The sequence below is a fragment of the Pagrus major genome, chromosome 13 (genome assembly GCF_040436345.1).
Source record: "Pagrus major chromosome 13, Pma_NU_1.0".
In the NCBI taxonomy this organism is placed as follows: domain Eukaryota; kingdom Metazoa; phylum Chordata; class Actinopteri; order Spariformes; family Sparidae; genus Pagrus; species Pagrus major.
Window position 1 is genome coordinate 13,775,398 of NC_133227.1, and position 27,135 is coordinate 13,802,532.

Consider the following 27,135-nt stretch of genomic DNA (forward strand, 5'->3'; position numbering starts at 1 on the left):
ACTTGAAACCTGCAGTGCACATACACTGAGAATGGACTGTGGAGACATGGTTTTCCCAGCAGTTAAAGTCCTGAGCTGAAATACCATCTGCATATTGACAGATTCTTGATTTATTGAAGATGTCATTTTAATTTTTTAAGTAATTGTTTTGTGTGTGAAACCATAATTAATTTAATATTCAAATAGCATGTTCATATGTCTCAAAACATGTCTGTGGGGGGTTTTAATGAGGTATTCACTTAAAGAAGTCATGTTTTTCAGAGTTGTTCTTCAATATTATTCCTTAAAACTGATGTTACAAGCCCACACATTACAGCTTATTCGTGAGGACTGCGTTGTGAGCTCTGTCCTGATCATTTATCAGTGAGCTGATCCCATTCCCACAGACCTCTGATGTCTGTCTGTCTGTATCTTCACTCCTTCATTTCCTCTGTGGACATGACTGGGCTTTCTGGGGGGCGTCACGTGACCGGTACCTCAGCTTGTATCTAGGGGCGTGGCTCTGCTCATGTGCAGTACGCAGCTACGGAAGCCTTTGAGTTTAGTAGTAAATCCCTCTCCGAAAATGGCGAGCTGGGGAAGAGTTGCCGCTGTCTTAAGGAATGTTTTGAGGAGCCCTCGGTCTCTGAAAAGTCCGGCACTTCGCCGTGCGGTCGGCCCTGGTGTTTTCGGTTGTGTAATCGGAACTGGGCTGGTCTGTTATTATCAGTACCGTGCTAACAACAGGACTCTGCCCTTTGCCGTACATGCAGAGGAACAAAAAGTGAGTACGCGCCTCATAAAAGTTTGTGTCGTCGACATTGACGCCAAACAGTCAGACACACCTGACTACTGCACCATTTAAATGTCTGTCGGTTGCGGCTTAAAGTCATATGTTGCTAAATAAGTTATTGCGACACACTTACAGTAATATTTACAGAAAGGGCGTAGATACTGAGCCGAGAGTTGGTATCAACATCTAACGCCCCCCAGCTGTCACTCACTGACACACCACGCAGAGGATGTTTCCTATCAGAACAACCATCGGTATTGACTCGGTTCAGTTCTTGTGATATCTACAGTGATATTTGTGTCTCCTGTGCTGCTCCAGGAAGCCGCAGCTCCCCAGGGCTCTGCCAGGAGGCTCCGTTTCATCCAGTTCGCCTCGGTGGTGTACGAACAGGAGCCATACATGACCCCGCGAGACTTCCTGTACTCTGTGATGCTGGAGAACGTTGACAGTAAGATGCTCTGACGTCACTCACTGCACCATCTAATGACTGATGAGTATTAAATTAATGTATATCATGTGTCATAGTGTCCACAGTCACCAGATACATGTCAACCCAGAGGAGCACTTATGGGAGGTTTTATTAAAATCTGAGATTCCAGTTTAGCAGTAAAGACTGAGCTAAAGGTGTTGTAGCTCCAGGCCCGGTTCTTAATGAAAGGCCGGACCTTAACATGGAGGTACAGGTGCTTGTAAGAGCTTTACATATACAACAAAGCTGATTATTTGAAATGGCTAAAATACAAATAAAAGATCCATCTAGGTGATTTAAAAATTATATTACCTTGCCCGCATTATCCTGAAAGTGCAGTTTTAAAAGATATGAGTGGTTATGTGAAAATGCTGCATTGCAAAGTTGGTTTATTTTAACACCAATAGACGGACATTACGTAGTGAAATCAGATATATAACATGTCTGTGCTGGGAGCTGCAATTTGCTCGCCAGCTGTCAGATGTAACTCAAACGCATAAAACAAGGCTTCCTATTGTATTGGAAGTGATTGTATTATTTTTATAAGGCTATGATTAAAACATTCTTTGTAAAAAAAAAAAAAGTTTTTTAAAATGTTTTTTTTATTCTGGCAGCCATGTGTGTCGACATTGATGCCAAACAGTCAGACACACCTGACTACTGCACCATTTAAATGTCTGTCTCTTGCGATTTAAAGTAATATGTTGCAAAATAAGTTATTAGCAGATAACTTACTTTAACCATAGCTAACTAACTACAGATAACCTTCATTGCCAAATTAAATTCTATACAAGGGAATCATGTAAAGATATAATATATAACATCTCAGCATTTGTTGTATCTCTTGTTGAGTTATGTAGTGACATTATCCCAAATGTTTTCATCAGTGTTCAAACCCAGAGAGAAATTAGTAATTTTATTAAAGGTAACTGTGTGTTTCATGTCATCACCTGAAGACGTAACTCATGGGAGAGTCAGAGACTGAGGAACGAAGTCGGTGAACGTTCAACTAAACATTAATAAAACTTGAAAACATTCCCTCAACTGTGAATATTTCTGCCTGAGTCACATTGACAGATTTTCATTGGTAGAATGAAATGTATTGTAGAAGATAAAAAAACCTTGCAGACATTCTCATGTATAGATGAAGTTTCATGAAATACAGATACGTACCTTCTGTTCTTTATTCGATGATTGTTGCTCTGTTAACACATCTTGTTTTTCTTCATGTAGGAAAGCTGCAGAAGAAAGTTTTAACAAAACAGGTATGTTTACATCATCACGTTGTGTAGTTTCAAGCTGCACATGTAGTTATCATGTCATCAGTTTTTCTGTTTTTCTGTTTCTTGTCGGTGTCTTTGCAGGAAGTTGACAAAATGTTGGTGTCTGTCTCTAAAGTCCGGGCCGGTAATGATCTGTTCAGATCCTTAGGAGACGATGGTGAGTCTTCAGTCTGAGTCAACACACAGGACCTTCACATAGAATATTCTGTATTATTCAGATCCACATCACAATGTGTTTGTTTGTTTCCTATTCATATTTAATTTTATCTGTGTGACCTTAACTGGAAAAAATGATGTCTGTATGTTTGCATTTTTTTTTTCAAAATCGGTCAATATATTTGTTGGTTAATATTTCCACAATATTGTTTTTTGTGTCTTGCAGGTTTGATCTCGTACACAGAGTACCTGTTCCTGCTGACTATCCTGACTAGTAAGTAGATTCCCACACCTTGCCTGAGCTGCTGGGCCTCGCAGGGTCTTCCCCCGCTCTCAGTAATATTGTGATGAATGGACTTGCCTGTGATTTTGTGACTTAAGTGGATGCATTTTCTCCAAGAAGAGTTCTGTTGGAGCTTTGCACACCTGCACATTTCAGTTGAGCTCGACCATTAATCAGCAGCTGCTGACCTGATTTGTGTTGTAACTCTCAGCACTCAGCAAATGTTACTCTGCCCTACTAACCAAGTGCATTGTTTCATGTGAGGTTTTCTAAAAGTGTTTAGACAGAGCTCAGATGTCTGACAGTGCATTGCTGTTGCAGAGCCGCATACAGGATTTCACATTGCATTCAAAATGCTTGATGTTGACGGCAATGAGCATGTGGACAAAAAGGAGTTTCTCAAGGTAAGACCTCTGATGTATCATGAATTTTTATCAGTGAGATGTATTAATATTGAACATAACACTTGTTGTTTCACGTGTAATTACGGGAGGACACATTGTACAGAGATTCTGTTTGTTCAAATGTCTGTGTGCATTTAAATGTAAAAATACTGCCACCTTTAATGCTGCGTCAAGCACTGAAGCTCCCACAGTTGTAAGTATGGACCATGGCTCCGTGTGAAGGTGAGGCAGAGCAGCACTGCTAGTGACTGTAGTCTGTTTTTCATCTGTCATGTGTTTGCATCTGTGCAGCCTGAGTCAGCCCCTCACTGTAGTCCGTTTATGTAAAGCCACTTGACATTTTTGTGTCTGTTCCAACCAGACTCGTCCTCTGTGATGACGGCATAAGACCGCAGTGTGCTTAGTCTAGATCAGGCCCAGGCTGGCAGACTGCATGTTGGCACGCATGCACCTTGTGTCGTATTTTCATGTAGTGACAAGTATAAAGCATTCAAGAGTAGAAGTGCATGGATTCTTATTTGCTGCAGTGTCTGTCCTGTGTGACTCAGATAAAGGTCATATCTCTGGTTTCATCAGTAAAATCATCCTTTTTTTGTGAGCGTTCAGAGAAGCAGGATGTGTGTTCACATTTTGTTAAGTTGTTTTTAATTTTGTTGTGTAAATATAATGTTTTTGAATGTTTCTTTTTTGCTTCTGAAGCTGAAGAAAATCATTGGGAAAAGTAAAAGGAAAGCTCCTAAGGAGAGCACAGAGGTCAGTATTCACATTCCCTTTGAATGATTCTGTCCCTTTTCAGCATCACTAATAATGTAATGCCTGCCCGTTCAGTTTAATAGTAGTGTACTGTATATTCCCTGAATGTTTACAGAAACCAGTGGAAGAAGGAGAGGGTGTTAACACAACACTGCAGGCCTACTTCTTTGGAAAGAAAGGGGAAAACAAGCTGCAGTATCAGCAGTTTTGCAGGTAAGGAAATGTCACTGCTGCTGTCAGTGATCAATACATTACAGTGATCAGTGTTTAGCCACATTTGAGATGTAATGGGTATTTAATTCAAGTCTCAATAAGCTGGATGAAGTGCACAGATTCTTGCCTTTAAACACAAGATTCTGTCCTTGCATACAATATGGCTTATCACATTGTACTTAACCCAGGGCTGAATGCAGCCTTATAACCTGGCTGCACACTGGCATTATCCTGGCACATTCCACAGTGGGCTAACCCCGACTTTAGCCCAGGGCTTGCTGGCCCTGCTCCAGAGCACGGTTAGTCCTGAGTTTGTGGGGTTATCCCCTGAATATCAACCAAACACGGGGCTAGTGTGAAACGGAGGCATAAACATAAGCTGTGTGTTGCAACGGATATTTAACCCAGGGCTAGTAGAAATGCAGTGAGTCATATGGCCCTGGGCTGAGGTTAATTCTGGGTTCACAATATGTGTGTAAAAAGGGGCTAAGATAGTGAAATGTGTGTCCACAGTAACAAAACGTTTTTCTTCTCTGTAGAAATGTTGCTATATAATACTATGCTATATTACAGCATGTTCAATTAATACAATTAATATTTTTTTCCCAGTTTTATTTGTATAACGTTGAGAACATGACCACTGCATACTGATTTGAAGACAGTAACTGTCGGCACTTGATACTGACCTTTTGATTTTAAAAATGCAACAATAATTTTAAAAAATCTTTAATAAAATATAAAAAGTTGTGATGCACACACCAGCATTTTAGTTTAAGATGAAGACTTCCTGTCATCACTGTGTGATCTGTGATTTCTCCTTTTTATTTTCTCAAACAGTTACTTCTCCCTCTCTATTATCCCTTCTATCATTTACTTTCCCTTTTATTTGACTCAGGAGTGTTCTGTTTTATTTGTTTTGCACTCTTTTAAGTACTGTTGTGACCTTTTTTCCATCACAAACCTCAGCAGGACTGTTGGTTCTTAAAGCATTAGATTTCTAGTAAACATCTTGTGTTGTTCAGGTTCATGGAGGACCTGCAGGCTGAAGTCCAGGAGATGGAATTCCTGCAGTTCTCCAAAGGTATGGACACCATGCGAAGAGAAGACTTTGCAGAGTGGCTGCTTCACTACACCAACGAAGAAGACAATGACGTCTACTGGGAGAACATGAGGAAGAAAATCCCTGCTGGCCAGGTAGGACAAAAAGTCAATCTGGTGAAAACCTGGTTCAGTTTTGCATTAAAGTAAACTGACATGTTTTGTCTCGCAGAGTATCACATTTGATGAGTTCAAGGCCTTCTGTCTGTTCACCAACAACCTGGAGGATTTTGCCTTCTCAATGAAACTGGTGACTGGAGCCAATCGTCCTGTTCAAATGGGTAACACCTCCCTGTTGAGTAGAATTCAGATAGTTTTTATGAAATACTATGTAAAGTAGAATCTAGAGGATCCATCTTTCCTCCTCTCAATACAGCCCAGTTCAAGCGAGCTGTGAGGATCGCCACAGGCCACGATCTGTCTGAGAACGTGCTGGATACTGTATTTAAACTGTTTGATATGGACGGAGACAACTGCCTGAGCCATAAGGAATTCATGGGTGTGATGACAGACAGAGTACTGCGCGGTCTGAAGGTCAGTCTGTCCATCTTAACATTTATATATCATATTTTAATAGCTGCAAAAAGAATGTTACATCTACATAAGGAATAATTTAATGTTTTGGGTAATTAGCGTACTTGCTTTTATGTGACATGGCCTTAAAATAACACAAAATATGTCTCGATATTTCAAAAGCGCTTTTAAATACTAAGTATGGGTGACAAGATCAAATATAACAATGTTGGTACTTTCACAAAATATTAACACATTTTTGTGAATAATCATCAGTAATGTGGATATAATTACTTAAGTGGGTAAAGGCAAGTATTAGAACTAGTAGAACAGTCTGTTAAGTTCAGAAAAATTAAATCACTTTACTGTAATGCAGCCTTTAAAACCTGTAGGTCATATCACCATATGATGATATCCAAAATCTAAGACCGTATATTGTCTCATATCAGGATAATGATATATGGATATATCGCTCAGCCACACTTACTTTTTTGCCAAAAGTCAGGTGAGAAGATTGATACCACTTTTAATGTGAAGCAACAGCCAGTTAGCTAAGCTTAGCATAAAAACTGGAAACAGCTAACCTGGCTGTGTCCGAAGGAAATTTAGTAATTATAACCTGTAACTCGGCAATAAATGAATTTCCCAAAATGCTGAACTATTGCTCTAATTTAGTCCTGTCATCATATTGACTGCTGAAGAAATTTGAGAGAATCAGAGAATTTGTGCATCAGTCATTGCATGCTCTGTAATGCCCTACTTTGTATCTCTTTGGTTCTACAGATTGATTTTTCATTCATACAAAATCAACTGTCTACATTTATGTATCTTTCATTTTATCCTGGCAAGCTATTTGTAAAGATACAAATTCTGAATTCTCCCAGTAGATCTCTTATGGACTGCTGTCCCAGGATTTTTAGAATTTCTAATTGAATGTCATTTTGATGTGATGAACACGGTCCCTCCCTCAGGTGCAGCATCAGAATGGCTTCTCTGGCTATTGGAAATGTGTGAAGAGAGAGACCGTGAAGGCAGCTCGGGAGGCCCTGGGAGACAACGGGTGCCCTTTCTGAACCACCACGACACGTCAGACAGACGATCACTATACCACTACTCACCTTGGTCTCTTATAATCAAATAAGTGGGGTGAACAAGATTATAAATGTAACCACATGTAAAGAGGATTCACACCACTACCGTGTGTACAATTATGTTTACAGATCAGTAATGCATTGTCTCATATTGGTTTAACCCATTAAGACCAGATGCAACATACATGTGTATATACCTTTTAAAAACTGTGGTTGTGGCGTTTACAATATGTGTATTACTGCAGTGTGCTGGCCTTTGTGCTTAATCAATTCATGCATTTTAGATTAGAATGGCTGATGACTTTTTAATTCATTTTGCACTCTACACGTTTACAAAACTGTGCTTCAATGAATATACGCTCATTCTGTGCACGTTGATGCTGTTTCAAGGGCTTATATAATATCAGGTGTGGGTTTTTCATGTTTCTGACAAAAATATTTATCAAATAAAGTTTCATAAAAATGTTTCAACAAGGTGGTCCACAGAATAAACCAGCTCTAACTAGTAACTATTTTGTCATTTATTGTAGAATTGACCTGTTAAGATCACATGAGTATGTGGGTTAACCATTGAAGATTGTGGTGCTAATTATCTTACCATACATAGAATTCAAAAAGTAAATAGACAAAACAAGCTTACTTCTGCGATAGATGAACAAATTAGTGACTGATGCCAAGGTTATCAGTGAATACAGCATACACAGCTACAATACAATAAAATTACATTGAGCATGAAGCCATCTTTGGTCTTCTTATCACTATAAACAAATACATATAAATTTGTATTGTATCAAAAATAGAAATTACATAGCCATATTGAAAGTAAATTCACATTTTTGACATACAATATAAGGAGATTACGTAAGAGACATATTGTGGGATTACATTTTTTCAATCCTTGGCTTTAAGGACCCAATGGTTTTGCCACATTTTGGACATTCATTTGTTTTTTGAAGAAATGCATTATTCTGTCAATCTCGCCGTCATCCATCTGTGTAAGACAGTATGCAACGTATATAACAAAAACACAAATGAAAGACAAAATAGATTGTCATTCTTGAAACAAGCGTGTGCTTTCTATCCTGGGCTTTGAAAATGAGGCCTGATGAGAGGCCTCTGGACAAAGAAGAGAGGGAGAGAGAGAGAGAGATGTGGTCAGGACTCAACATTCAGTTGTGATGGAGCAGCCCGGCCTTCACAGGTGAGCCCCGCCCTGACACACGGACATGTCCCTCTTCTCAAAAGTGAGTCTCGTTGTGTGTTTAGTTAACGGGGTGTGTGTAGTTGTCCTCCTGTCGTTCAGAGTTCTTCTGTTCTCAGAGGCACACATGATGAACTGTAGCCAAAGTGGACCTCTGCTTGAGATAATAGGGAAGTGCTTTCAAAGTGTTTGATCCACTGTGGAAGAAGAAGAAGAAAGATATGTGTAAGGATTTGGGAACGTTATAAACAAACAGAGTGACAATGAGCCGCTTTCTTTTCTAACTGAGCTCTTAATATTTTTATCTTGTTGCCTGAGGTGCATTTTACTCGTAATTTCCTCCTTGTTAAAATGATGCTTTTAACAAAATATGAGTACAACCATACGTTATGTCATATTCTTCTTATTTGGAAGTAGACAGAAAGTGATGGGGAATCTGCTTTAAAAATATTGAATTCAATGCCATTAAAAAGGCTCTTAGAGGGTTTTAAAATTCATAATGTCATTTACAAAAGGTCTTGAGTATGTTGTCTGGGTTCAGGTACTTTCTCAGGGCTGATACCGATTATTAGAAATCAAGGAGACTGAAAAACAAAGAACAATTTACTCAAGTACTGTTAAAGTACAGTTTTGAGGTACTTTGATACTTGAGTATTTCCATTTTCTGCTACTTTATACTTCCTCTCCACTATATTTATTTGATACATTTAGTTACTAGTTACTTTGCAGATTCAGATTACTCAGTGTTTATAGGCTGTTAATTGTGACGTGTTACCAATCAGATATCGTTGTGGGCTGGACATTGTTTGAGAAGATGCTGCATCAGAGCCTAAGCAGCACATTTTTAAACTAGTTTATATACTATTAGTTTGATACCGATAATCAGAAAATGCTGAATATCGGCCCTGATCATCGGGCTACCCATATTATTTACAGCAGGGATGTACAAAGAGGCCTTATTGTCCCTACTACAGTATGCCAAAAGGGTATTAATTTGCATTCTGTGATGTATTTGCCTAGTAAATTAGTAAGTACAGCCTGACCAATACTAGATTTTTGGGCCCAATGCTAATATTAGGGAGTAAAAAAATGTGGATATACATTTACATCCGCCGATTTGCACACATTTTATGCAATGACCCTTCAATTATGGCCAAACATTACATATGTGATGGAGGTGGGATATTTTACAGTTTAAACAATAAACTTTGTTTAAGTGCACTGAAATAAACTTATGGGAATTTAATGATAAATTACCTCAAGCATCTTTTTCTGCATTTGAAAGAAAATAAACTAAAAAGTCACATCAGTGCATATCAGCAAATATGTACATTTATATTTGATATCAGATCACAGATATCTATGATAAGCAAATATCGTCTGACAATATCAGCCAACCATTGTATAGGTGGGGCTCTAATATTGAGAAGGTCCTAATAGATCTAATTTGGTGAACCCTGCACAGGACGTGGGTCTAATCAAGAGAAGTGTCTACAACATCCAGTACAGTACATACAGTACAGTGGTTAGCTGATGAGACTGTACTAATGTTTATTTTATCCTGTGTCTCTTCACTTTTTTTTCTTCAAATTATCACAACAGCCCGTGATGTCAGATTTTTGAATTTTGTGCCTCAATCTGATCTCTGAATCAGCATCAAACTGTCGAGGCCTCTCTTGACACCGTTACACACTACACTTTGTTTTGTGTCTTATTAGTGAACAGTCTGATTATGTGCAAATAACATGGAGTCTAAATTATATAAAGTGTAATGAGTTTTAAGGTGATTTACAAATTGCAAAGGAGAAATGACAATAACACTTTATAATAACCATCATTAATAAAAGGGAAATTTATAGTTAACTACACTGTAGTTAATAGCTAATTCACTGTTAATAAACAATTAACTTTATGAACCATTGATAAAGCAACTACTTATTGTAAATTTGCAACTGATGTTTATAATACTTTGTGAATGGTTAATAAATACTGCGTAGTTAATTTATAAGCATTATTTGGATGACATTTATAAAGCTGAACCTGATGTTTACAAACCTTAAAAATGTCTTAATAAATGGTTTGAGGCATTTCCTTGTTTGTTATGAGTGAAATAACTGTTAACTAAAGTTTAATTAACTATAAATCTACCTTTTATTTAAGATGATCATTATAAAGTGTTACCAAAATGATTATGGTGCATTATTGCAGTGTTCCACTGTAATCGGTGTTAACACACACTGTAAACAACACATGAAAGTATTTCTCACATGTCAGTTGCAGTGTAAACAAGTTGAATATGTAATGTTGACAGAGGTCATGTTTCTTTGTGGCTCACAAAATATAAAAAAGATTAAACAACTATTGACACTGATAGTTCTCCTCTGTCATTCTGCTCTGCAGTGATTCTTATGTGTGGAACCTGTGGAAGTATTGTGATAATGATGTTATTTATATGTATTACTGTGAACTCTTCTCTTTTTACACTACCTGAGCAACTGTATAAAGTTATTATTCACACACACCGTTTCCAATGTGTTTTTTTGCTGTGTATATTCTTGCGTATTTTAGAAGACAGATGATAACATCACTTAAATTATTAATGCTGACTGAGTTTAACCATGGAGGATTAAGAGCTGACCTGAAATCTAAAGACCTTCTTTACAAATCACACACTCTTTAATGCTATGTCATTTGCGGCCAAGCAGTCACAGCTGAAAAAAGAGAACAGTATCTCTACTGATTAAACTGATTTCATTTTTCATTTGCAACTCTGATTTTCTGAATCCTCTCGTTATGGGATTTTTTTCTTGTCTTTTTTTAAATTTTTGTTTTGTTTTGATTAGTTCAAACTGTTTTCAGCTTTTAAAAGCTGTGTTTAAACTGGTGCCATCCTAACCGTCCCTCTCAGGAGAGCTGCTGTCTTACCATTCACCACAACAGGATGGAGACGTCAAGGGTCGTTCTCCTTCTTTACTGTCACATCTCCGTCTCCGGCCAGGATGGTGGAGATCTCCCCCTGCATGAAGGCCCAAGGCACAGTGGATCCAGCCAGGGGACAGCGCTCTCCACTGGGGCAGTACACCTCCCCGCCTTGACCTTGGCTGCGGATGAACCCTCGGGTGCAAGGGAAGCAGAACTTGTGGTGCTGGACAGAGGGACACTGGACAAAATGAGTGTCCTCCAGGCGCTCTCTGCAGAGGGTGCAGCAGAGCAGAGTGCCCTGGGCGCTGCTTGTAGACTCCCCAGCACCGGCGTTGCTGCTCTGACCCACCGCGCTTAAACCCTGCGCCAAGGCTGCCTGGGAGACTGAGGTGGAGGCAGTGGAGGGGCTGCTGCTGGTGGGGCGCCCGGCTGAGGAGTGGGCTGTGGACATGCTGGGGCTATCTCTGGCCATCTGGCTGGAGCTCAGGCTGTCTGCAACTCCCATGAGCGCCGAGATAGGTGAGGGCTGGCTGTGTAAACGGGGTGGGCCCTCTTGAGGGGCGGCCATGCCAGGAAGAGGTTCCATGCCTGAGTAAGCACCTCGGGGCCAGGGCTCTCTCGCTGGGTGATCGGGCCGTCCTTCACTCTCTCCATTCTCAGAGCCCGGAGAAGCCTTGCGGCGCCGAGTTGTGCCTTTCGCTGGTCCAGGGCGCCCAGCGGCTGCCATGGGCAACCCTGCATCTGGCTGAGGCAGAACCTCTGGGATTGGGGGCTCCTTAAACATACGCACACCATCATTCAACAGCTCAGAGAGCGCACGCCAGTCTCCTGAGCCTTGCCGCTTTTCATATTCCACATAACGTAGCCCAGAGTTCACCGCTTTACCTGCATCTTTGGCTGAGTCTCGGAACATCTGCCTGACCAGGTCTGGGACACCTGAGAAGATCATTCCAGAGCCGGCAGGATACTCCACAAACACCTTCAGCTCAAACTCTGGACTGGAGCTGACGTCAAAGGCCAGGACCCGACCCACCAGGTTATGGTCTTTCCTGAAACGAACATTAAAGGGGACACAGCTGCTGAGAGCTACAAGTACATCCCGGACTGCCTTGGGACGGTTTGGCCAGCCTTCAACCCTGCTGCGAGCCACCTCGTTCAGTTCAGCCATCACTTCATTGTTCCTCCACACTGCAGGATCTATACCCACCAGAGCAGAGGTGCTGGCACCCACACCCAGGGACACAGCCTGTCTTCTGCCAGCATCACCCATTATGGGGCCAGCCGAGACTGCAATAGGTGTGGCCCCGGCCCTGGAGCCTGATAACGGTAACAGCCCATGAGGGGCTGCTACTAACCCCTGAGCTATCAAGGCATGGGATATGGTGCCATGAAGACTAGGAACTGCCCCAACAATAGCCCGACGTGTGTTTGGACTCTGTCTGCTGGCCTCTGACAAGGCCACATCTTCAGCTCTGTGCAGGCCATTGGGGAGGCGAGAAGACACCCCATACTCACCCCTCCCCCTATCTATACGCTCTCCATGCTGCCGCCCTGCTTCAATGGGCCCAGCCGAGCTGGGTTTTCCCTGCTGTGGACCGGGGGACCTGCCGTCTAAAACTCCGTGCGTGCTCTTCAGCTGCCTGGCAGTTTCAATGAGGAGCTCTATTCTGTCTGCCCCGTCGTAGTTGACACATCCCCGGCACACAGCCTCGCTGAACTCCCACAGCATGGCCCAGGGCATCTTGGGCAGATCGCAGAGGTAGCACCATTGCCGTCTGGAGGAAGACTGCGAGGCGGAGGACATGTTGTTTACAGGCCCTCGACCAAACTTTCTTCGGAGGCCTACACGTTACGGTCTGCGTTTTCAACAATCCTTCAGTTCTCGGACACCACACGCCGCATGCCGCGCATTTTACGATGGAATCGAAACGAAAACTGAGCTCAAAAGGCGACTGTTGACGGCAGCATTTAAAAGTTAGCGACGTCTTCTTTCTCGATTTGTTCGTGTCGGTCTGTGTGGAAGGAAGTAAAATGTCATAAGACACCGGAAACACCTACGCGACAGAGGCCGAGGGGACTATGGGAGTTGTAGTTTAATTCCTACACTGCTGTATTTTTTCTTTTTGTCCACTTTGTGGTCATTGCAGTGTCCTGAGAGCACACAAGGACTGTAAGTACTCAGGAAAGGTAACGAGCAGGGTTATAAAACCGGTTATTAAACGGGAGGAGAGCAAATGTGGCTGCATTTTACTGACAGCGAGCACAGAAACGCTTCAAAAATATCATGAAGGTTACCTGCACAGTTAGAGACGTGTTCCTGCCCTCCATACCTGTCTGTGTACAGGAGTGTAAGTGTTGGTTACAGGGGCAGGCTGAATAGCTCTGCTGCTAACAGCTCCCTGGTTATGCGTTCATTAAGGCTGAGAGTCTCATCACGTTACTGCCAGGTCACCATGTTAGAGCTGGGCTCGAGAGAATGGTTCTTATCAGAATTATGTGGTAATGATTATCAATAAAACGCTTTATACGTCATATTCAGTCAGAAGAAGGTAGAGTTTTTATTTATCTGTGCAACATACAACTTTAGAAAATTACTTCACTTTATTGCGTTGAGAGAAATGTTGTCACAAGGACACTACATGTATGTATGTGTGTGTGTGTGTATGTATGTATGCACCAACAACTAATCCAAGCAATAGTGACACTAACTATGTGGTTAGCCGGTAAAAGTAAGTACTTCATCTCCACTGATGTGATGTGCTTCTAACTCAAACTTCATTCTAAAGAATTTAAACACTAAGTTGAATACTAAGTTGAATATACATATACTGGGAATAATGCACTGTAGGTCTGAGTTAATGTGATTCGAATCATTTGGTCCAAGTCTCAAGCAAGAACAAAGTCATTTTTTCTTGGGCAAGTCAAATCCTGAGTTAAGGCAAGTGAATATCCTGTAGTCTTACCTGCAGTATCCAGTCTTTATAAAGAAAAAAGACAAGGTATTAGTACTTATCGAGTAGTTACGCAATTGGCCAATTATTCTAACCTGTTCAAAAAGTGTTTCAAGTTATCTAATTTGTATATTGATTCAGTGAAATAAATGTAATCAGATCAAAAACAAATAACTTTATGAATCTGGTTTATTTCTTAATTGCGTCTCAGTCAGAAATAAAAATCCCTTCCATCACTTAGAAACAGTGAAATACTGACAGCCACACTAAAAAAAACTCAACTGTCAACATAAAATGAACAGACAAATCATGAGTCATCATGTTTTCAGTCAAGTTAAGTCACAAGTCTGTAACTTCCAAGTCTAAGTTGAGTATCACGTCATTTAGTATTAAGTCATCATCATTAAGTCCACATCTCTGCAGGCTGTGCTTGATGTGACTTTTGCATGACACTGACAACTTTTACCAATTCCAGCAAGAACAATATTCAGTGTACTACAAAAAGTGACCACTGACAATGAAATGTTGATAGACACAGATTAGTACAGATAACCATCCTTTAATCTGTGTGATTTATCTTCTATAGCCCAGGTACTGATATATGGAAAGGCATCTGAACCACTTCAGAACAGCACACAGATATCAGAGTGACTTTTTCATCCAGAAAATGACAACTGCTTCTCTCTGTAAGAACTTGTCAATAAATGTATGTTTATTTTCCCATGAAAGGACATGGATGTTTTAATGCCAAGAGTGAAGTAATGATGAAAGCTACAGTACAAACCATCTCTGATGATAGACATGAACCCTAGTTACATCAATATTCACATTATTATCACTATTCACTTGATTTAAAAACAGAAAACTGAGGTCAACATTGTAATGTTATTTCAGGGTAGTGGGGTTTATTCAAATCTAGTGTTGTGAACATACAAAATAAACAGCTGATTGAAAAACATGGTTAAAGTAAAATAAAATCATACAAAAGCATAGTTTAGGTAACATGTTCTTAACAACATCAATCCTAGTTTTTGTCAATACTGATTGAATGTTTTAATGGGACGTGACAACAGAACTACAGCATACTCTATGCAAAGACATAAACTGTTACAAATAGCTTGAGGGGGAGTATTTAGTTGGCATGGTGTGTGGTTGAAAAGCACAGTTTCAGTGTGTAAGGGTAAGGCCCACCTGTAAGAGAAAAGAAAGGGGGAAAAAATCATTTTAAAGACAAAATACATTATGACGTCTTTTATATTTTTACGGTAAATCATAAAAACTATATGTTTGTCAAAGTAATGAGATGAGATCTTACTGGGATTTTTCATCTGGAAATGGTTCATCAGAGCTAGGGCTTCCATGGCATCATTGATGGATTCCCACTCCAGGAGGCCTGAGGAACTTCTCTCACCTTTAGTGCCACACAAAACGGGTGATTAGATTATCATAATAGATGATACTCAACTGTTTGTTAATGCAGTGAAGATCTGTGTAGGTTTTAAGATCTCTCTTTAATATGCCTGAAGAGGCCTCCCAACAGATCCAAAACCAGTTGGAATGCATTGCAATTTAAATTAAAGTGAATTCAAGTATACAGAGAATTATGCTGCTAAAAATAATGACACATTTTTCTGTTTCCTAAATAACAGTTTTATACATTTGAGAATTTTTTTATGCCCTTTTTGAAGTGATTTAGTTAACAAATAACACCTTGCCTTTAGAAAAGTTGGGGTTTGTTGTAATTACCTTCCATCTGTACCAATTTGAAGACCAAATGCAATGTCATGATGGCAACTTGTTGTGTTGTTGTATATAAAATAGGAACAGTAAAGGCCTCTTTCGGACCAAATAAGGCAAACAAAAAAACACTGCAATGACACTCCAACAAGGCCACTCAATTGTGTAGCTGATCGCCTGATTTGGTGTGAGGCCTAAGGTGAGCATACAGACTGGACCTTCTGTGTACACTTAGCTGAAGTGTTCCCAAGTGTTAAGAAATGGTTTGCCTATTGTATTCTTACATCTACATACCCACAAAAAATGTTTTAAAAAAATCTATATAACTCACTCTTTCCGGTGAAAAGTTTCACACTTGTGGGGGTCTTAATTCCCAGTTCATCGCAGACCTGGAAGGTAAGACCAGTTTCAATAAGAAATCTGGGGCTGTGGATTGTGGGAAATCTACACTTGAGACAGAACCCTGCTGGTTTTTCTTACCTGGTTGAATATCTCTACAGAGATGTCGGGCTGGGCGTTAAAGAAGTGTAGGACGTTGCTGGGGTGCTGGATTCTGTTCTTGGCTGCCTGCTCTGGGGAGGTAAAGCGGTTGTTGCGGGATCCATGGAAATCTTTGAAGCTGCTTGTGTTGTCCTCTAACTGGTAGCACTGCCCTGGCACAATAGCCTGCTGCTTTGACACACTGCCAAGGAAAGAGGGCTACAGGTCTTATGTCTGTAAATCCAGCTCTGAATTCTTTTTTGCTTAATAGTGTATGTCAATGTTCTGTAATGTTTGAACTGCTGCTCTTACCAAACGTTGAGTTTTTGTCCAAAAAGGAAGTTGTTGTTGAGGTGAGTAATAGCCCTGTCTACAGAGTAACAGTCTCCCATCTCCACCATTGCTGCGCCAGGCTTACTCTTCATGAACTTAATCTGGAAGAAAAAAAAACATCCAGCTGACTCACACAAACAACTAGCGTAGCAACTACAAAATTATTTTCATTATTGAATAAAAACTGTCAGTTAGTTTCTCAAGTAATCAAATCATCATTCAGTCTATGAATTGTTACAAAATGAAAAAATAATGGCATTAAGAATTTCTCAGAGGCCATGGTACTGTCTTCCGAGCAAGTCACCAGAGTAAATGTTGGCAACGCACGTTTCTGCAAACCACAGATATATATTACATTTCTTTATATTGAACCACACGTTTCTTCAGGTTCAATTTTCACTTCTAGGTTGTGAGAACGCTGTGCTTGTGCTCTGGTTAGGTTGAGGCACAAAATGGGCCGTCTTCAATATGCCTGTTTTGTTTGACTAAACTTCTAAAACCAGGAGGTATTTAATTTACTGTTGTATATGCCAAAGAGAAACAGTTAATCGTCCCATTTGAGAGGCTGGAACCAGCTAATATGTTGCATTTTTGCTTGAAAAAAATCTAAATAGTTACGGGTCAATTGTCTGTCCATCAACTAATCACTTTAGTTCAACAGGAAACATTTGTTAAGGGTGAAATGTTCCAACCACCAGCTTTCAGATTATACTAACTCTCCTTATCATTTCAGTAAGTGGTGTAATTTGTTACATATCATATTCAACAGTCACCATCAATCAAATTAATTCAGCTCGACTTGTTTGAATTTAAAGTCTAACAAATTCTCCCAGTGTTTGGTCAGCATCATTTCACTCACCCGCTCTACATTGCCGTAGAGGCAGAAGATGTTGAAGACCTTATCAGCGTTGATCTTTGAGGGCTCAAGGCCATACACCATAAGAACAGGCGAGTCAGCATGAGGACCGTACTCAGGGGGTGGTGGTCCGTATCCAGGGCCATAGCGCTGGCTACCACGACCACGCCCTCCCATTCCTGGCCCCATGCGGTGGGGAGGAGGGGGACCGTAACTGTCTTCATTGTAGCCATGATAACCTCCTTGAGGGCCACCTTAGTCAGAGAAAAAGAGATCTGAAGTACAAACACAACATTGGAACGTGATTAAGTCTTTTAAACAGCACACCCATTTCTTTATTGGACATTTACCATAATCAGGTGGGTGGTCTCCCAGAAGAGCAGGCTGCCTCTGGCGTTTGTTGGGATTGGCATTAGGATCTAAAATGGTAAAGTCAAAGTTGCCTATCAAACAGCTTCCTTGCTAAAGTTTTCAAACAGGTACCTTACATGGGCTACTATGTGCTACGGGACAAGGCTGTGATTGACATGCAGCAGAGGGCCTGACATCTTAAGTGTTACAAATAACGTCTGCAGGCTCTATTTTGCTAATCTAACAAGTGACATAATGGAGATTTTTTAACTGCGATTTTGAAATATAGCTGCTATTATCTGCCATCCTAGTACAAACACACACACACCTTGTGAATTGTTCCAATTGCCTTCACCATCAGCATCTGTGCAGGTACACATATACACACGTCAAATCCAAATTGACATTAAAAAAGAGAAATTTGGCAACACTGTAAAAACATGTTTTTACATCCTAGGCAAATAAATGGAATAGAAAGATTCAAGTAGAAGATCAGAGAGAAAATATGCGTCAGAGCTATGAGCAGCACCTGCAGTCTAAACAACGTTTTATTGAAAACTATGAGAACTATATACAGTTATTACAGAGCAGGATGAAACACAGGTGTAACATCAAAAGTGAATCGACATCAGGACTGACCCACTGACTAGAATACACTGTGGAAGGGAAAACAATTACACCCAAATTAAAGACTAGCTCGAATTAACCAACAGAAAAGTCACTACTGACATTCTCCATAATGGTCCATGACAGCCACCCATTCTGTAGAGGCCAAATCTTGAAGTTTAAGACTTAATTATGAAAACATAATTTAATGTTAATGTTAATTTAATTTAATTAAATGTTTAAGTTATTTTTCAATAATAATAATAATAATAATAATAATAATAATAATAATCTAATTCAGATCATCAGCATAGTGTATATAATTTATTGTAGATTATAATCAGTAGTATATATAGAAGACTGTAGAAATCAAATTCAAGATTAAAGAAGTTTTCAATCAAACCTGAAGGCAGTGAGGATTGTCTTTCTCATGAGTATCATTTGATGATAACTTGATGTTTGTCAAAACTGTTCATCTACTTTGACTTTTCAAGGGCATCAATAAGTATAAGCCAACTAGATGTACCCTTAAATGTTTGTTATGATGTTATGATCAGACTACACTGCTTTTGGAAGATGCAGCCCTACCGGAATCAAAATAACCACATTATTAAGTAGTGCAATGTCAAAGTGACACTACAGTCTACAACACTCAGCAAGTCTCTTGCAGGCCTACAGTGGCTTGTTAGTTAACAGATTTTCTTAGTATCACCCAAACATATTCACATCTGTTAGGTGAAACAGAATTGCCTAAATACTTATCTGCAGAATGTGTGAGATATGCAGACGCTACAGGTACAGTGACATGTACACTGGGAGATTGTGTATTAAAGGCCTAGACAGTGACACTGAATTTCACTGAAACAAATGTGAAGTTATTCAATCATACTAAATCAGTGGCTGCCTATAATGTGCCACTGAAGACACACACCAGTAGGCAATACAAGGGACGGTGGCTGGGACGAGTCATCAAATGGGCACCACAACCCATACTGCATATAATTTTGCATTATAAATATTGTACAATCTGAATATAACAAAGTGATGTTTTGTTCAACACAAAGTGAACAGAAATAAAACCCTTAATCTGTTTTAGTTCCATTATACCCTTGCAGGAGCAAACAAAACTCCTGTGGTTGTGTCATTGCAGTGTCTCATGACGAGGTGTGACAGCAACCTTAGAACACAGCTAAAATAACATGAAAACAACCAGCAAAAATCCACATCTGTGAAATAAAATCCTACATTTAGAACAAACAATATGGAAGATCCATATTAACTGCTACAGTAAAATCCAAATCCAACACTCCCTGAACTGAATTAAGTTTTGATGAGATTTCAAAGTTAAGAATTGTAAACTACTGACTGTCCCCCTCATTCCCTTGGATACTAAGGTCAAGGTTGGGTAATCATATGACCATTAATGTAGCACAATCTTATAATACAATATTTTAAACGCGATTTATGAAGAGAAAGTTCCCAAGAGAATTCAGAGCCAGTTTTGAAGTATTAACATGAAGGCTCAACAATTTAAGACAACAGCAGTCATGTTGTCAACTTTTAACCATCAAGTCAGATTATTCATTCATTTCTGTCAAGTACTTACAGCACCACACAAGGAGCATGGGACACAGTGGGCAGGTAGGGGGCAGTCTTCAGCAAGGATGCTACCCGCCAACCTCTTGACTCCAGCCTCAACTCATTCTCCCTCTTCAGTCTTTTCTTCCTTCTTTCCTTCCTTGCATCCCCACCACCAGAGAGAAAAGTACATCCACACATCCAAGCTTGGTTTTGACTTGCTGCCGGTTTGTTTTCAAAGTTGCTATTAGAGGCTCATTTCCAGCTTACCGTGCTCTGACCACAAAGCAGGACATTTGCACCGTTTGAGAGTGGGCTGTCTGTCCACAGACACACTGAGCCAAACCTGCATCACACGGGAGGCGTTAAAGGCATCACTATGGGCCAGTGCAAAAAAAGGGAAAATGAAACAACGCAGAAACAACAACAGAACAGCACAGAGAGAAGGAGGGAAATGGGGAGGAAGGTACAGGGAAAAACAGAACACCAGAGTCCATAAATGTAGAAAGCTTTAGGAAAGGATTTTTTATCTGTTTGCATCTGTGCTTGTATGCTTGATTGGTGTTTGATGCTTGTGTCTTCATAGGCCCCCCCGTGGATATTTCTTCTCGTGTAAAAATGGACGCTCTCATGATGCTTGCTTATTTGGTTTAATAGCTGTCGGCCAGTTGCAAAGTGAAAAGGCATCTAGCGCTTGACAATAAGTCATCTGGAATATCTGCGTGACGATGTGCTGTCATGGCGGTTCAGCTGTGTGTGGCCGTGGATGTTCAGCTCGTTGTCATGTCATGTGTTCAGCACAGGAAGGAAGAGACGAGCTGTATTAGCATCTGAGAAAGAGAATGGCCTCTTTCTTGTTTACTGCCCCAGTGTGTGGTATCATCTGTTCCCTGGTCGGGCTGAGTGTGTCTGAAAAATCCTCTGTTGCTCCCTGTGGTTGTGTTATGGCAGGCACATCCCAAGGGCTAGGAGGCGTGGCCGCAACGACCACACACCTGACTCCCGCCCTCATCATCAATGTGTTGTGTCAAAAGTGGTGGCTCCTCAGGGATCTGCAGATGAGATGTGCTGTACTGGTAAAGAGGTGCTGGTAGATGCTTATCAATCTATCAGTCTGTGGTGGATATGCGAGGTGTCTGTTCGCGTGGCCTTGGAGTATTTTCTGTCCCTCAAACTGAAATGGTGGCTACTGTCCACCACCAAAAGTAAAATGGAGTCCCATGTCAGGTGGTGGAGATAGGGGTGATGATGGACTTGGAATAAGGAAGTAGTGAGTTGAGGTTGTGTTCCAGTATTTTGCCCCACTGTGTCCGATGTATGCCACAGAGTAGATTTACATGAGTTGTGGCTGTGGGTGCTGTTATACTGTAGCTGTAGAAGCCGCTGTGTCTGCTTAGAGATTCAGGTAAGTCTGTATGAGTTTGCGCAGTGAGGACACAAGGAGTACCTCTGGTTGATAAGGCAGCACAATCTTAAGAATATCAATCATCAGGATGTCAAACACCTGTATGAAACCTGAAATGTACATGTTGTGGTCCTGGTTGTGTACAAGAAAAACAACTACAAGATTTTACAGTGATGGCCAAAAAAGAAATAAAGAGTTCCTCCATACAGGCACACTAAAGTAAAAATATTTATCTGTAATCAGGTTTACAAACACAGTAAAATTCTATTGCTGACCAAGCAGAATAAGGTAAATATGTAATATCATGATTTGCAATATTGTCTTCTCCATCAGGCTACTAACACAATACATGTAAGTAGAGATCTGTATCTAGCAGTATCCTGAAGTTTAACCCATATTTTGGTCACTATGGTGATAGAGAAGAATCTCTACTACCACAAAGTCCCAGGTGACCGATTAAGTTTCTTTCCTGGAGGTTACAGACATGCAGTGATCTTGAGTAGTTTTAGTTCTTGATTTCTTAATGTATTCATTAAGCGTTACATCAACAAAACACATATCCAATAACAAATAAGGTAATCCCTGCCTTTAAAACCATTTCGACATTATCTGGTCTCAAGTGAGTCTCAAAACAATCTAAATTTACTGACACTACAAATATTGATTTGTAAGTTTAACAATGTAGATGACACTACCTAGTGTGTTTGTAATACATGTTTAACATTAAAAAGGTCCCATGAAAAGCATATGTAAAGTTATTAAGGATTAATCGATTTTGAAATTCTGGCCCAATACCAATGTTTAAAATAACAATTTGGCTGTAAGTCAATGCTGATAGAAATGTTTTTTTGTTATTTATTCCCTCATTTGTGTCAGGGAAACAAATATATCATTCTAAAAAAACAATGAACAGTTTCGAAGTCATTCACCCCTTCAATACACTAATTCGATCGTACAAATGTATGAAATTACCTTCAATCTGACAAAAAAAAAAGCCTTCCGTCATGTTAAGTAGATTTTTTGTTTTTTAGGTTAAAAGCCATTTTAGCTCGCTACCTTATAGTTTTTCAGGACTTACATAGCCTTATAAATTGATGGCACGGATGTCATGAGGAAGGCACTCGTAAATCATCACTCACTGCTATTGGTGAATGTCATCTTATTTGCAGATAGCCCAATACCAGTCAACAAGGTGATTATTGGCCAATTTATCGGTGCATCCATAAAAGTCGCCATCCAATACAAATGTAATTGCAGACTGAGATGCCAGCCAGCAGCTACCGTCTCTGCTAATTGTAATGATTGTTTAATCCACAACATTACAGTGCCATGGACAGTGTTCATTCTGCTGCTGGTTATGCTCCACCTACCCTCAAATATTAGGTCCATCCCTCATGCAGAAATACTTGTACAGTACATTAAAACCTGGGAAGTGTCATTTCATGGGACCTTTAAAAAGAGGTGTGCCTACGGGTCACAATAAGTCAACTCTGCTGACTAGAGCAGAGAACCGGCAAGTCTAATTTGAGCTATGATAAAATCTCCACTATGTTTGAAAGAATGCTAACAGGTGTGATAGTCTCTGTAGTGTCTCCTGGATTAGAGTATGCAGGGATGTGAGGTTGTGCAGCTGTGACATGCTCTTTAGGGAATGTGAACCTATGTGAAGAATGGTGCGCCTGCATATGCTACTGTGATGGGTGCGTTGGGCTTTTCACATGCATGAGCCTTTAATAGAGGTTGGCTGCCCTCGAGGTTGCTCCTCATGCCCTTACTTTGAGCCTGCTGTGTGGTGGAAAAATGCATGAAGACTGTGAAGGCATCACAAGAATACTGCCTCTGAACACTGAGTTGGAAGAAACATTGAACTGTGATCAAAGGCAATACCCCCGGAGGCAGAGAACCCTGACCATCCCATACAGTGGCATGAGAGGAGAAGAGGAAGAAAAAGGGGGAAGGAAGGACTGGGGACTGCATGTTACCTTGGCCACTGAGGTTGGGGTTTGTATAGTCCCATGTGTCCTGGTCGTTCTTGAAGACATTAAGGCGTGCCGGCTGTGAAGAGGATTGCATTACAGAAATCAAAAATAGCTTCCTGTCACAAACATTTGATATTAATTCAACTGGCACAAATGTTGATTAGACATTGCCATACACTTACCTTGGCATATTCAATCTTTAGAGTGCAGCAGCCTGAATAGATGTCTGCCCCATTCAGAGAGGCTTTGGCCCTCTGGGCACTTTGGACTGAATCAAATGTGGCAGCAATGAGTTAAGGCAACATCTGATTATATGAAGGTTTCTGAGGGCCCAAGTCTAATTAATTAAACACCAACATACTGTACAATAATAGTGTGTCAAAATGTAAAGGCCAATTAAAAAGTCAATTATTGAAAAGGATATTCCACCATGGCCTGAACCCCGTTCTTTCTAAAGATGACGATCCTCTGTACAGGACCACAGTTGTTACAAATGGTGTAGAGCACATCCTGCAGAGGCACACAGGTAAGTTTATTTAGAATTCCTGATATAAAGCACACTTTGTGAGAGCGCACTTATCACCTTTAAAAATATCACACACGACCATACAAAGAAGCATAGTGCCTTGCTGGATGAAATTCACAGTAGTTGTGAAAAGTATATAAAATGAAGGAAAAAGAAATGAAACTAAGCATATTTGCATTCTGCTGATGATGCAGAAGAATCCAGGTTTCCTTTATCAGATATTTACATTTACATCTAACTGGGAAAATCTGTTGAAGTCTGACATTAAAATCACTCGTCATAATGTCCAATGAAAATAATTCCCTCTAAGTACAATTTGAATTGAGTAAAATAGGCTACAATTACATTTCCAATTATCCTACTATCAAAAAAATATATACATCTTTTTTTAATGAATGTGTAGGCAATAGGCACGCCTATACAATGAACAAAACAACCATTACATTTGTTTCATTTCTGCTTCACTCTGATAAAGCACATGCTTGGATTGAATGCCATAGCCTGCCTTACCACCACAACGGCAAATGAGACAAGCAAGACAGAGCAGATATGGTCAAACAAGCAATCTGAACAAATGTTTTCTGAAATCAAGCAGGTCTAGTGACAAGGACAACAATGAGTCTGCGATACAGTCTGAAGTCTGTTTCCAAGCTCAATAAACACAATTGAGGATAATATTTGACGGGAACACTGAAATCTTCCAGGACACTTGGACCAGAGCTATTTTTTTCCCAGAAAATCCTAATCCTAATATTTGTTTAGAATTGCTAGTGAAATGCAGTGCAAAAAGGATGGATACTAATTAATGGATGTCTTAACAGTAGTACATCTAATAAAACAGTGTTTTTTTCAGCACTTAATAATCTAATCCCTTCATCTTCCATGAAGCCAGTTTCAGTCATTGCTCATATCCAACACTGTAAAACAGGGTTTAATGTTCGGTGTCCTAATGAAGGACTCTGTCCGAATTTGTAATCATAAAGTAATGTATTCAGGTCAACACACTGCTACATATATTATGAACCACTGTCACTGCACGCAAGGTTAAATTTTTTAATCACGTTACCGTGGTGATGGGATAGATGGGGTTTATGATCGTGAGCAGCAGCACGTTGTTGACGCTGCGGGTGTCGTCTGAGTCTCCTGGCCGGGAGATCTTTTGGCTAGTGGAGTAATTGATGAAGGCAGGGTGGCCTGCGATGTAAACCTGGTTCTCTGCTGCATATGTAACAGCATTGCAGGAGCCATTCATGTCCTCATACTCCACCAGGGCCTGGCGCTTCTTGGGCATCATAACCACATAACTGTAAATAAATATTTCAAGAGGAAAATTAGAGGACCCATAGGCTGGATTACTGAACCATGTTTCATTAATAAAAGCACGAGTCACATTAATACAAAAAAATAATTGGTTAAACTTGCAATTACATTGACCTTGCCTATAACTACCAAAATTTAAACCAGCATTATGTTAACACAGAAACAACAGATTCCCAGTGATCTGAAAGAGTTAGCAAGAATCAACAATCAAATCTGCAGCCCTACACGGGGTCACTGTTTAGGTTTTCTGGCCGCACACAGTTTGTAATATAATTGAGTTTCATTGCACTTATCATCATACCCATACAAGACAAAGGGCAGTTGACAACCTAAGATATCCCTGTTTAAGCTAGAGGTCTGTATGTAACAGCACAGATAAGAAGCAAACTGGTGCCTGGTGAAAAAAAATCAAGCATCTAACAGGCTCAACACCAAAATAGGAAAGGAACTGTAGACCTAGCCCAGAGCTGGACTCCTGCAGTGCTCTCTCAGTCACTATTTTCTAACATGACAGCTTGATAAGATGACATCGGGGCAGGACTGTGTCGTCTGTGAGTGCCTTTATGAGGTTATTATGAATATTGACACATCAGGAGACATGAAACATGCAGCGTGAGAATCACACCACTGAAGAATGCAGTGAATACTGTGAGCACGTTATTACCTGATGGCCCCAAACTCCTGCAGGGCCTCCACCAGATCAGCCTCCATGATGCCGTCCACCAAGCCCCTGATGTGCACCACCGGGGAGGGTAGCGGTTTATGAGGGTCATCGTAGCTCTCCTGAAAACGAAGCACACAACATAATGCTTGCTGGGTCATAAACTACTTCCACCGCTGACGAAGAGGTGATGGAGCAGCAGATTTGTAAAGAAAGTGAATAGCAGCTGGAGTCAGTGAGCTTTACAGAACAACCGTGACTGCACTGGAGATGAGCGTGAGTAACGTTATCCCACGTTCAAATGAACGTTAAACGCTGGCCTGACAAAACGTCCAATTATGTGTTTGTTTGCACGGCGTATGATGAACTAACGACAGCTGACTCACATGTCGTTCAGCTGCAGTTTAGTTAATATGAATAATATAAATGTTAAAACGCTGTTCTGGCTAAACCTGACCAAACTCGCGTTAACGTCAAATGGTTTGCGTCGGTTAGCTAGCTACTTAGCTTCTCTTCTCTATGAAAAGCAAAATCAAGCAAAATTGTGACATAATAACACCAACCACCAGGGCATAGAGGACAGCCTCACCGTTGTCATTCCTCCGTCCTCCGTTTTCTGTCTTTTCGTTGCTCTGCCGCCTTCTCCGTAATATCGGCCCGCAGCAGCAGCCATGTTGTCCTGTCCCCTATGCCGGTCTACTGCTGCATTCATGGTATGTGGGAAAAAACAGAATACTGTTTATACGGCTAAAAACAATGGCAAAAATGTTCCATTGTCCAAAGCTGGGAGTTTGAAGTCTTGACTGAACCTTTCAGGTGACTCCTGTTGTTCATAAAATCAAATTTTATTCTGCAGAGGAGACGATATTCAAATAGTTGCCTCAAAATACATTTTCTACAAGTGAATGCGTCCCCTACAATGTTAATCAAATGCTGTGATGACAGCATGGCTTCTTTTTTTTTCATAAACTTTGATTATTCTGAAATTGCGACATGACATGATTTATTTAAACCAGGTTGCTTAAATGTTTTACTTTTCACGATGGGTAGTGAATGTGGCAGCAAAACGTCAAACGTTACACACGTTGCTGTTGGTCACTTCACCTGTCAATGAAATGATTGCGTCCTCCAGGAGAGGCGGCGGGTTAAACCATCGGTTAAACATTTTATCCCGAGCACAGATTCTGTAACAAA

The 27,135-nt window shown here is 40.4% G+C and overlaps 3 protein-coding genes across 3 annotated transcripts; 1 reads left to right on the top strand and 2 right to left on the bottom strand.

The window, feature by feature from the left end:
- Window positions 1-549: 549 nt before the first annotated feature.
- On the top strand, window positions 550-7,544 carry micu2 (mitochondrial calcium uptake 2). The gene is made up of 12 exons (XM_073479119.1): window positions 550-763; window positions 1,091-1,220; window positions 2,475-2,506; window positions 2,606-2,681; window positions 2,907-2,954; window positions 3,285-3,367; window positions 4,067-4,120; window positions 4,236-4,333; window positions 5,356-5,527; window positions 5,604-5,712; window positions 5,808-5,965; window positions 6,916-7,544. Exons 1-12 carry the CDS (start codon window positions 566-568, stop codon window positions 7,015-7,017), a joined length of 1,260 nt encoding a protein of 419 aa, XP_073335220.1. The 5' UTR covers window positions 550-565; the 3' UTR covers window positions 7,018-7,544.
- Window positions 7,539-13,199, bottom strand: LOC141006852 (interferon regulatory factor 2-binding protein 1-like). The gene is made up of 2 exons (XM_073479118.1): window positions 11,162-13,199; window positions 7,539-8,433 (listed from the first exon to the last, which is right to left on the bottom strand). The coding sequence occupies exon 1, from the start codon at window positions 12,960-12,962 to the stop codon at window positions 11,187-11,189; it is 1,776 nt and encodes a 591-aa protein (XP_073335219.1). The 5' UTR covers window positions 12,963-13,199; the 3' UTR covers window positions 7,539-8,433; window positions 11,162-11,186.
- Window positions 13,200-14,787: 1,588 nt separating this feature from the next.
- hnrnpl (heterogeneous nuclear ribonucleoprotein L) lies at window positions 14,788-26,614 on the bottom strand. Its single transcript, XM_073479913.1, has 14 exons — window positions 26,531-26,614; window positions 25,945-26,063; window positions 25,027-25,264; window positions 23,857-23,944; window positions 23,617-23,711; window positions 23,438-23,510; window positions 18,195-18,230; window positions 17,866-17,934; window positions 17,519-17,769; window positions 16,639-16,760; window positions 16,327-16,528; window positions 16,178-16,235; window positions 15,425-15,520; window positions 14,788-15,300 (listed from the first exon to the last, which is right to left on the bottom strand). The coding sequence occupies exons 1-14, from the start codon at window positions 26,612-26,614 to the stop codon at window positions 15,242-15,244; spliced, it is 1,590 nt and encodes a 529-aa protein (XP_073336014.1). The 3' UTR covers window positions 14,788-15,241.
- Window positions 26,615-27,135: the final 521 nt, after the last annotated feature.

Coding starts and splice junctions, on each gene's coding strand:
- micu2 (XM_073479119.1), top strand. CDS start 566: ATGGCGAGCTGGGGAAGAGTTGCCGCTGTCTTAAGGAATGTTTTGAGG. Junction 4,121..4,235: donor CTCCTAAGGAGAGCACAGAG/GTCAGTATTCAC, acceptor GAATGTTTACAG/AAACCAGTGGAAGAAGGAGA. Junction 5,966..6,915: donor GAGTACTGCGCGGTCTGAAG/GTCAGTCTGTCC, acceptor TCCCTCCCTCAG/GTGCAGCATCAGAATGGCTT.
- LOC141006852 (XM_073479118.1), bottom strand. CDS start 12,962: ATGTCCTCCGCCTCGCAGTCTTCCTCCAGACGGCAATGGTGCTACCTC.
- hnrnpl (XM_073479913.1), bottom strand. CDS start 26,614: ATGGCTGCTGCTGCGGGCCGATATTACGGAGAAGGCGGCAGAGCAACG. Junction 18,231..23,437: donor CCCCAACCTCAGTGGCCAAG/GTAACATGCAGT, acceptor GTACCTGCACAG/ATGCTGATGGTGAAGGCAAT. Junction 16,236..16,326: donor CTGTAGAGATATTCAACCAG/GTAAGAAAAACC, acceptor CTTACCTTCCAG/GTCTGCGATGAACTGGGAAT.